Source organism: Amaranthus tricolor, chromosome 17 (assembly GCF_026212465.1).
Source record: "Amaranthus tricolor cultivar Red isolate AtriRed21 chromosome 17, ASM2621246v1, whole genome shotgun sequence".
In the NCBI taxonomy this organism is placed as follows: domain Eukaryota; kingdom Viridiplantae; phylum Streptophyta; class Magnoliopsida; order Caryophyllales; family Amaranthaceae; genus Amaranthus; species Amaranthus tricolor.
In genome coordinates, this window is record NC_080063.1 from 4,382,162 (window position 1) to 4,393,889 (window position 11,728).

General features: G+C 33.6%; 1 protein-coding gene across 1 annotated transcript; it reads left to right on the forward strand.

Annotated features, from left to right (window-relative positions):
• The first annotated feature begins 402 nt into the window (after positions 1 to 402).
• LOC130804005 (uncharacterized) lies at positions 403 to 10,794 on the forward strand. The gene is made up of 7 exons (XM_057668287.1): positions 403 to 899; positions 5,858 to 5,917; positions 6,009 to 6,091; positions 6,479 to 6,543; positions 6,624 to 6,657; positions 6,939 to 7,009; positions 10,384 to 10,794. The coding sequence occupies exons 1-7, from the start codon at positions 608 to 610 to the stop codon at positions 10,472 to 10,474; spliced, it is 696 nt and encodes a 231-aa protein (XP_057524270.1). The 5' UTR covers positions 403 to 607; the 3' UTR covers positions 10,475 to 10,794.
• Positions 10,795 to 11,728: the final 934 nt, after the last annotated feature.

The following is an 11,728-nucleotide window of genomic DNA, read 5'->3' on the forward strand; positions in this document are numbered from 1 at the left end:
ACAATTATAACAATAACAATAATAACATACTTCAAAATTTATAATAATTATTCCAAAACATACGAAAAAAAATAATATTATGAATCGCCCAGATCTGGGCAATTCATATTTTTTAAAAAAAAAAAATTTTTGCAACTAATTAAATTAAAAATAACTTACTTCGATTAATAATTTGCGGATTGAACTTAATTTTTGCTCCGAAAATTAGATTTTGTAAGTTGGTTTTTAGTTGTGGTGAGAATAATTTTAGTGGGAGTGTAGTATATATAGAAAATTTTATGTTCAATGGCAAAATTGTAATTTTTTTAAAATTTAGGGGCAAATTGATAATTTACTCAGGGTGGCGATAAAATGAAAGGAGTGGCAATATATAAGAATTGGATAGTTTAAAGATAATACTTGTAGATGCAAAGAGAAGAAGCCCTAAGACGAGACAAAAGGTGCCTCGCCAATCGCCACAGACGCCACAAATTTGTAAAACCACGAATTAAATGGTAACCAAGAACTGGAAGACCTTAGACTGTTGAGTTTCAATCTTCTAGAATCGATTTCTTTCTCCTCATCTCTATCAATTAATTCCCAATTCAGATCTTGAACAATCACAAATATGGCTTCCTCTCTCAGAACGACAGCCACCATTCTGCTCAACAGAGTTTCACAATCCGCTTTTTCCACATTTTCAGCCAAACGGATTTGCTTAGCGTTTCTGAGAAACTCGCCTTACACAGCTTATCGTGGAATCACTAATGGCAGTTTCCGATGTGTTGCGGCGTCGGAATACGGTGAAATCAGTAGAAAAGCGTCGGCACGTTTATCTCAGGTGCAACAGCTTCTATTGGAAGCCGAAGAGCGTTCTTCTTCTGCCGTCAACGAGCCCCCTCCTCCTAAGATTGGTCTTGGTAAATTCCCTAATCTATTTTTGATTCAATTTGCAATTCATTTTTTTGTTAGATTGTATTAATATTTAGAATTTAGGATGTTTTGAGCTGAAAGATTGGAGTTTGATTGGAATTTGGATGAGGTTTAAAATAAAATATGATGATTGATTGATGATGGAGTTTTGGGTATGAGAATAAGTAGAGTTCAATGAAAATGATTCTAATTGAGGATTATTATTGATTGTGTTTAAGCTAATACTTCTAAGTTCTATGTAATTGAAATAGCCCAAACCGGCTAAACAGTATTAATACTGTCTACAAAGCAACGGAAGACTTATAAAAGTCTAGGCTGAATCCGACCTGTGGCTCGATAGCCACAGCAAATCAATATCAGAGTATTTAAAATCTTTTACATTAAATAAGTGAATACTATTTACGAAACATTATAAAATTATTACAATTTAATTTACAAATATCTAATTTACATTATGAATTTCAAAAAAAAGTATCGCCTCGCACGTAACACATATTACAAGTAGGCATCGTCTCCACAGCAGAGTTAACCTGAAAATGGATCTATCCCCCCTAAGCGATAGGCCCCATCAAAGACTGTCAACAATTGAATTGTTGAGTAATCCAACAAACTATTACATTTATATACAAGTCATTAACAAACATCTCCAATTTAGTCTTTTGCTCATTTGGTATCTCCTTATGAAACACTAATTTATCAAAACCCAAACTCTTTTAAAAGACGATTTGGTATCGACATAAATACGACTAAGAACCTTTGGTTCATAGTGAATCAAAACATGGCTATAACTTTACAAGTTAATAGCGAAAATCAAAATGCGGCTATTATTTTACAAGTCAATAGCGAAACAATACGGTAAATGAAACGTATGATTTCATTTGCGAAACAAACAAAACTTTATATACCAAACGTATTTATTTAAAACTCATAATAAAACAATAATATAACAACACTTTAAAACATGGGAATATATGGACCGTCAGGAACTAGGTTTGATCTAAATCCCGAGAACACGGGTGATCGTCATCATCGAAAATACGGTTCTTGCAAGAACGAAACGGGATCGGGGGCTCGAAACCGATCCGAATAACCATTACCTATTATCAAGTTATAGGATTTTACAATAATCCGGATATAAATATCCGTTGCCAATTCCCAAAAACGGACATTTTTCAATGTCGAGTATTTCAATATAAAACAAAACAATAATTCAATTGATTTTCTTTGAAATCAACTATCATACTTCATTTTCATAATACGATATTTCAAGACTCATATCATATAAGTCAATAACATACAAAACATTCTTTTGTGATCTCTTTAAATAAATACAATATTAACATACTTTTTAATCAAATATAATTTTTATAACATGATTAATTTTTATTAAAATCATTTTATAATACTAATAATATCACATAAACAAAGCAATCAAACCAATATTTTTCCATCATCACTTGAACATAAAAATACTTAAATTAGCTTTAAAAGATATTAGATGTTTGTAGGTTATGAGAAAATTCTTCAATCAAAAATCAGATTAGAAAACTACGAACTTCATTGATGCATTTGAACAAACACCTTGTGTGCATTAACTTCTAACTCCAAAAGATAACAATCCAAGCTTCCTTTTTGCATCGCCATCAATAATACTCAACAAATTCATACCATCCATAATTACCCAATAAATAAATATGAAATAATCCTAAATACTTGATTAAAGGAATATCCAATTGAAATCCCAATTTGAACAATTAATCTCATAATTGACTATTCTCGATTTTCATGACAATTTATTAGTATTCTGGACATAACTCTCTCATACGAACTCATTTTGGGGCGATTCAAGTGCCCACATGACCGTGACTCGGAGCTCTACAATTCTTATGAAGACTTCAGAATCCAAAAATGTCCACAACTACCTCAAAAATAGTCATGAACACACGGACAGAATCCTTGTTCTGGAGCATAATTTTTTTAATTTTGTTTCTTCAAAAATGAAGAGATGAAGATGATGAATGAATAAACAGGTCCTCAATCCTCTTCAACATAATAAATGGGTGATGAGTCATAAGCAAAATGACACTCAGTCACCTACACATGACGCATACATGGCTTAGGTGTCATTACATGACACTTCACATTTTAATCATTTTTTTTACCCAATTTTCATCGTACAACTTACTTTGATCGCAAAATTAATACGGTTGATACCCAAATATAATAGAATCTTTTACTTATTCCTAATTAACTTAATTAATATACTTAAAATTTAATAACCCAAATTAACTTAATTAATTACTATTAATTAAACCACTAAAATAGGGGCTATCTAAGTAATCAAGTAATTGGGTCATTATTCAAATAGGTATATCTATAATTTTTGTTTGTACTGCTGGAAAAGGTTGAGTTTTACATTAGATATGAGTGTCTTTTCAGCAAGATTTAGCTAGAAGTTTGCAAATAGAGGGTGGTGTTAAATAGTGGTATCAAACAAATTGGTAACTTTTTTCCCTTGTACCAATACAAGGACACATGATATTAGTAAGTTTCAAATATCAACCACACTGTCTATAAACAATACTGAATTGTGGCTTGTACGAAATTGAACTTTTTGTAATTCTTTTTAAGGATAGTGAAGATGAAGTAATCTCTATTGTAACATACCCTTTTGTGAGAGTAGTTTGGTAAGCAGGGTTTTATATTTTTATGTATTCTTGATTAGTGATTAGTTGCATTTGCCTGTTATGCGGATGATTTTATAGCTCTTGCGGCCTTGTGACAAGGTTTTTGCAAGCTCCGAGATATAGCATTTTATTTAATCCAATGTCATCAAGTGGCTCGTACATAAGCAGAGTTTAGGGGGCGAACTAAGCTACCTTATCTTTACAAAGAGGTTCTCTTGAATTTTCCCTTTTAAGAAATATATAAGTTCATCTAGAGTAGAATTTTTTTTGGAGTTGTACTTATCTAGAAAATTGGGTTTGAAGACTCTATTTGATACTTACTTGAGAAGGTTGATAAAGAAAATCATGAAATCTTGTTTCGTGACTTGAAGGAAAGATCTAGAATTAATGGTTGTGAGGTTCGTTGAAAATTTATCGTGCATGTTGAGAAGCTTAAAAGTCAAAAAAGGGCACAAAGAAGTGAAGAGTTGGTAGGATAAGATAGGTTACGTGTAAGTGGTTGCATCATGAGTGTTGAATGTTCAACATACATTATGCAAAGCCACACATGCTCTATACCGATTTGTTGCTCAACTTCTCCTAGTTGGCACCAATTGTTATCAGATGGTCTGCGCGATAACACAATTTTGAAGGAATTCTTGTTGGATTAGAGCTTGATTGTTATTTGGAAAAGAAAGGCACTATATATTGCTGTTTGTTCTAATAGACGCTTGGTAACCTGAATGTTTGTTCCCAATCAATTGGTTTTGGAATTTTTGGAGCACTGCCTCAAATAAGTGCCCAATTTACAGTCTTTAAAAGAGTGTTGTTTGATCTCATCAGTACCTCTTCTGTATCCCAATCTCTTTTGTGGATCTTTCCATGGCCCTTTCCTTAACGTCATTTCTTTTTGTCTTCCTTCGTTGCTGCATTTTATGGCTGTACTAACAATAATAGTAATGCTTTTTTCTCATCTCTTTCATAATACACTCACCCTCCTTTTTCTTTCGCTTTCTAATGTTTCGGATTTTACAGTTTTATGCAACCTCAGTTTCTGCTGGTAAGCGCTTTGTTACAACATTCCCACTTTCCTGTTTTTTCTCCTTATTCTCAGTACAAGGATCATTTCCATTATTTTTCTCTATTACCTATGATAAGATTTCTAACATCTATTTAGTATGAAAAATAAAATTTCAAACCCCCTGTTCTTCTCTATCAATCAATTTTAACCTTTAGATTAGATATAGAACTCTCCATTTCTTTTAAGAAACGGATAGGAACATAAATCCTACTCTCTACGCCTTTATTTCAAACAATTCTTGTCCTCTTTTATTTGTAGTTGTAGGTGCGTGAAAGGGAGGGGGTCTCCTCGCTGGAGATGGTGGTGAGGCGTTGGTCTTTGCAGGTGGTTGTGGTGGCTACAATGGGGTTTGGAACTGGGGTGGGAAAAAGGGTGGAGAATAAGTTTTCTTTATTAATTTTTCCTTTTCTTCTTTTTTTTTGTCCTGTATATCTTTTTTTTTTTCCTTTTTTCTTTTTTATCCTCTTTTTCTTCTTTTTTAATATGAAAATTACTTGTTTCATAGGAAATCATTAACTTGTTAGGTATGTTATGTGCAAACACCCCAAAGTTGAGTTTACGTAATATTTAATCAAAAAGTACGATTATGTGGGTAAATGAGCAATACGTGAGATTATCTATGGGTAATTTTTTTTTTCTTTTTTTGGTTGGGGAAATTGTGGGCTTGTTAATGAACAACTTTAGTATAGAGTGTGCTGTAAAGTTGTATCTCTGGCTATGATCGTCGCTTTCACTTCAGGGACATATTCTGATGATTGGGGAGCTCTTTGCTACATATTACCTTGTGCAAGTCTTCTTTGAGCTAGTTGATGTCAACTTAAGTAATTATTAATTTTTTTTAATTGCATCATTTCTGTCAAGGAGCCTAAATTTCTTGAAATTTGGCCAAAACTCCTCGCGATGTACCTCTTGCATTCTTTTTTAGTTGTATTGTTACTTCCAAAAATCTCTTAATATCTCGCATAATTAAAAGAAATGATACAATTAAAAAAGAATGGAGAAAGTATAAAGAAAAATAATATAGTCAATCATTTTTTTTGGATTTGTCTCAATGCCTATAAAATAATCAAGTTCTTATATTTAAAGATATTAATAATCAAAGAAGGGAGTTGGAGACTACACAAAGAAAAGTGGTGCAACAAAAAAAAACAGCATGATGCAGTCATCTCTTTGCTAATTTTTAATTGTTCTGCTGTAGAGCATGTGACTGTAACTTTCGCCAGGAGTGGAGGTCCTGGAGGTCAAAATGTTAATAAAGGTGTGCAATTTTCTTTTTTCTTTTAGTAGTGTCAATTTTGTTTGTGAACTGCATTCCTTTTGCATCCTTTGACACTTTCTTGTTAGTGCAGTAAACACCAAGGTAGACATGCGCTTCAATGTGAAAAATGCGACTTGGCTAAGCGAAAGAGTCCGCGAAAAGATCATGCAAATGGTTTGATTCTTGCCATCTTGTGATTTCTGTACTGTTTTTTTGCTATCCAAAGTGATGTCCTCCTTCTGTCCCCCAAAAGTCCAAAACCCATCTTCCTAGAGAAACATTGTGCCTGTATTTTTGAATTTATGTTATATTCTTGAAAGATATATCAACCAATGTATTGGGTAATTTTTAGGTATGAGATATGCGAAAGCCATGACCAACTATCAAACTAATGATGGGAAAATAAGAGAAACACTCCTTGGGCCCCAGTAATGTGTAGTTTCATTGTGTGATGTGTTTTAGCATTGCATACCCTGTAGCTATCAACAAAAGTGGCTTTGTCTTAATTCCATCTAGCTGGATTTTCATTGAAAATCTCATTTCCTGCCTCTGTTTAAGCAGGAGAAAAATCGGATTAATAAAGATGGAGAGATCGTCGTATCTTCCGCTAAGACTCGGACACAACAGTAAAATTTCTGGCACAGTTTTCTTTTTAGTTAGCTTGTTCATTTTTATCTCACCGACTTGTTTGTGCTGTTTTTGTCAGGGGTAATATTCAAGATGCCCTATCAAAGTTACAGGTACTTAATTTGCATATTGTCTTTTATTGTTGTGAATTTATTAATTTATTGTTTTCTCCCCCCTTCTTTTAGGATGCACATTCTTCTGTGTTCTTGGAATAATGGATTTACCTAGAATTGTATTAAGCTGGGCTTAGTAGACAACAAAATCTGTGCTTTTTTTTTTTTTTTTTTTCTTTTCTTTTCTTTTGTATATGCCATCATTCACTTATTGGTCTCATTAAATTGAACCTTGTAGTCGTATTTGCTTTCCTTGTGCTTAATTTCTTTTATGAATCCAGGCATTTATTGACGCGGCATCCTATGTTCCACCACCTCCTTCAGAAGAGCTGAAGAAGAAAATCGCCAAGCTGTATGGATCCCTTCATATCCTCATTTTAAACTCTAAACTTATCATTTATAACTAGTTGATCTTTTAGCATGTTGAGAAATTCTTTGTTAATTTTTGATATCATTAATCCCACTTGCATTAAATACCAATTTTTTTAAAAAAAGTTGATAAATAATCCCAACAATGAAGCGTCGCTCCCAAAATAATCATAATTAATGGTTGCTTTTGAATAATCTGTACTTTTAATAAACTCTTCCCAAAATGAACATGTTGCCTGAAGAAATTGAATTGCGCATTATATGCATTTATATACCCCTTCAGAAGTTTTTTTTTTAAAAAAAATTTCTTCACCCTTTAGCCCCTTCCAAATTCCATTGTTGAAGTCTGCCTCTAGCCTACATAGGCATAAACTCCTCTCGTTGGCCAGCCAACTAATGACCCTCATCCTGAACCATAATTCAACTCTTTCTTGCAACCCTCGTGGGCTTACAGCAACCATGATACATTCTTTTTCTTTTCTTCATTATACTTTTATTTTCCAATTGTAAATATTTAAGAGGGAATTTGAACGCACAAACATTTGAATACAAAATTTAAAAATGAAAACCCCAACAACAACAATGGCTGAGCCTCAATTCCAATGGTCGTCCACATGGATTCTTCTTTTCCATTCATTTTGATTTTTTACTATCTTCTCAATTTGTAAGTCTAGATCATTTGTATCCATTTTCACTCCCGTACTCCAGGTTTTCGCCCTTTTATAGTCTCTTGAGCGCCAACTTTCGATCTTCCTAAATGGTTTGGTAATACCCTTAATGATTGCAACTCCTAAAACCTTTTTTATATCTATGTATCGAATTATATCCCTTAAGGTATGCCCACTCATCCATCGAACAATACTCCTATCTTACTACTGTGATCCTTTCTAAAAGCCCAACATTGAAATCAATATAGTAGTGTTGGTCTAATTATCGCTTGATAAACTTGCCCTTTAACTTAAAGGATGCACTTCGATCACTTAATATCCCAATAGTTGCTCTCCTTTTTTGCACTTACTTTTTATTCTATAGTTCACATCTTGTTGGATCTGCTACCATGAAATATTGACCAAAAGTATTTAAGTATTCATTTGGAGCAATTTCTTTCTCTTCAAGCTTTAAAGTGCTCTCGTTTTCTCGTTATTTTGGCTATAGTTACACTCCATGAACTCTATCTGGCTCCGACTTAATTTGAAACCTCATGACACAAGCTCTTGTCTTTCATCATTTTAAATTACCATTTATCCCTCTCTGGTTTCATCTACCAAACAATGTCACCAGCAAACAATATGCACTTGGCATGTCTCATTGTATTGATCAAGTTATCTTATTGAGAACCGCTGCAAAAAGAAAGGGGTTTAGGGTCGAGCCTTGTGGAAGACCTATTATGATTTTAAAATCCTCCGGTTTCCCTCGCATGTCCTAACATTTGTCTTTACTTCTCTTGTACTATATTAATGTATTTTTTGAGAATATTCTTCTTTGTCATTGCCCACCGAAGTATTCTCTTGGTACCTAGTCGTATGCTTTTTCCAAGTCAACAAAAGTCATGTGCAAGTCTCATTTTTTAGCCCTATAGTACTTCGTCATTTGTCTTTTAAGACGAATTGCTTCCATTGTAGATCTCCCTTGCATAATCCAAATTGGTTCTCTGATATGGAGGTACATCTCTTCATACGTATCTTTATCACTTATGAGTTTTATTCCTCGATAGTTTTAGCAATTTTAGACATCTCCGTTGTTCTTGTAAATGGGCACTAGAGTACTTCTCCGGTCATTGGGCATTTTACTTGTCCTCCAAATATTGTTGAACAGATCAATAAGACAAAATGTGATAATATACTCCTGTAATTTATGGCAATTGCAAAACACCCCTTTAAGTCGAATTCCAAACTTATCAGTTGATCTTGTATAGGCACGATGTAAATTCAGAAATTTGTTTAACCTCACTGTAAACTTGATTCTGGAAATTGTTTGTTTAGTAGATAAATGGGGCTCAAAGTTAAGGACGTTGTTATTCAACTAGAGTTTTGTGATTGATTGAAGATCTCAAACTTAATGAATCACACAGTTAAAGTATTAGGTCGTGACAATTCGTCACATAATTTTCACCGTGGCCCACTCGTGTGGACACGAGAGACCTATGGGCTTGAGCCTACAAATCCACGAGTCAAGAGCGTTGACTTGCACATACACTTGGTGAGGTTCATTATTTCCCAAAACCATATGGTAGTAGGAAGATTAGCTCACCCACTATATATGCAAGTTAACAACCCATTATTTTATTGATGTGGGATCTTGTCTCACATGTGAAGTATTTCCAACATAAAGCACATTTGAGACAACTCAGATGGCAATTTAGATGAGTGCGCAGGGAAAAACCATTTGTTGGAGGGAAAACAAGAGAAGAAGAGAGTTGATGTTGACATCTTCATCAGAAGAGGGGGAGGAGAGGGAAATGTGGTGATTGGGAGCATTATGGATTTTGGTGATGTTTTCATCAGCAGAAGGGTCAACAGTGGGATATCAACGTGAGGAAAGAGTAAGAATTTAGTTGATCGTTTTGAGGAAAACACTATATATAGTTAAAGGAAGATAAGTCCTTGTATACTCAAAAGGATTTTCTTTGAAGCCATGTTAAACTGTGTTTGCCATTGATGATGAACTTGAAGCCTGAGAAAGTTATTGTCTATATATTACAATGGTAAAAGAGAGAAATGAAATTGAGTAGAAAATAGAAGAATACCTACTATTGTTAACACTATGTTTGGATAGTATATTAGGAGAGAAAATAAGGAAAGGGAAGGGAAGGTAAACAGAAGGAAAGGAAAGGAAGGGGAGGGGTAAGGAAGGAGAGTGTACCTGTTTGTTTAGAAGGAAAGAGAAGTAAAACGGAAAGAAAATGAGTACATTTTCCCTCCAAATTTTTTCACTTTAGGAGCGATCGTATTCTTAAAAAAGTTTTCTATGTTTTTCCTCCAAACCCCTCCCCTCTCTTTTTGTTATCCAAATAATAGGTCTTCCATCCTTTTAAATTTCCCTTCTTCCTTTCCCTCTATTTCTCTCTATGCAAACATAGTGTAAGGGAGGTGGGTGCATTTTAGAAATGGTCCATTCATTATTGGGTTCGGAAAAACTCAGTTGAACTATATTGGACGAATACACGATAGTTGGATTATTCTAGTCAATTTTTTCCTTTACAAAGGAACATTGATTAGCTATTTACTTATTTACCTTTGCTTATTACTATTCATATGGGAGGATATGAATGATCTCAAATATCAACTAACAGTCCCTTTTATATAATCTTTGTTTATCACACGTAACTGATCTTATAATTGATTAAAACGTCTGAAGGTCTGCTAAGTCAGAGGAGAAACGATTGCAGAACAAAAAAGCGGCATCACAGAAGAAGGCTTTTCGACGAAGCAAGGATAGTTGGGACTGAATTCACGATAAGAAATCTCGAGTGCGTTGTCACATGAAAAAGTGAAAGGTACTTATTTATTCTTGTTGATTAGAAAATTACCTGGATTATTATGATCAGTACATTTCATCCCGATCACCGGTGAAAGAAAAAAAAGTTCCCTTCTAGAAGTGATGGAGTTCATAAATATCTGCTCATTGTGGTTTGTGGATATGAAAAGAATTAGGTAGGGTTAGTTGATGGTTTCTTCATGTAACATCACAGTTTACAACCGTCCATTTTGGAAATGTTGTTTCCAGTTAAAGAATACAACAGAATTATTCGACATTCTTTTGATTTAAGTTTCCAGTTCCGTCTGATCTTATCTTTAATAACGGAATATGTCGGGTCGTTATATATTGCTATTGACAAGTTGGCGATGTCCACTATTTTTTTATACTAAAATTAAAATTTAGGTTGCCAGCAATTATTTGCATCTCAAATATTTTAGTAAAGTGGTGTACCTAACATTATTTGGCTCGCCTTATATGTAAGACCGTCACATCATTAGTCCATTTCTCTAATTACAAATTGTTATATGAGACCGTCTTCCAAGAGACGCGCCTCATATATGGTTCAAATAATCCATTTCATACATATTAAGAATATATGCTTTCTTATTTGAAGTCGTCTCACCGAAAAGCAGTCTCTTATGAGAGTAGTTCTTTTCTAATTTATCGCTTTAAGATTGAAAGTGATTACTTTAACACAGTAAATATATGTAGGTCAGCAAAATAGAGATGATTTTACCATTATACTCTCATTTAAGAATGTGTGAATATTATATAGGGTATGAATAGGTTTTTGTTCTAAAAGAACAAAGAATGTTCCGCCATTTCTATCTATATTGATTGATTAGTCATGGCTGATGTTACATTTAAGCATTTGCTTGTTTGTGTGAAAGACTTTTCTTGTGGACCTTTGGGTAGTGTAATTTGATGCAAGCCGTAAAGTTTTTCATTATGTCTAGATTATTTTAGAATAAGAACAATATTTGTCTAAGAATTTAAAGAATAAGAATACTATTCTCAAGTATTATCTTAGATGCTTTAGCTTAAGGGCTAAGTTGAGGATAAATTTGTAACCTTACATCAGCACTGTATCATATACCTTGACCGGAGTCATAGTCTGAAAATAAGGTCGTATTGTATTGCATTAGCCGCATTGTAATTGTTTTGTAAAAACTAACTAATATATTACCTGATCGGGCCTGGTGTTAACATATAAAATAACCAC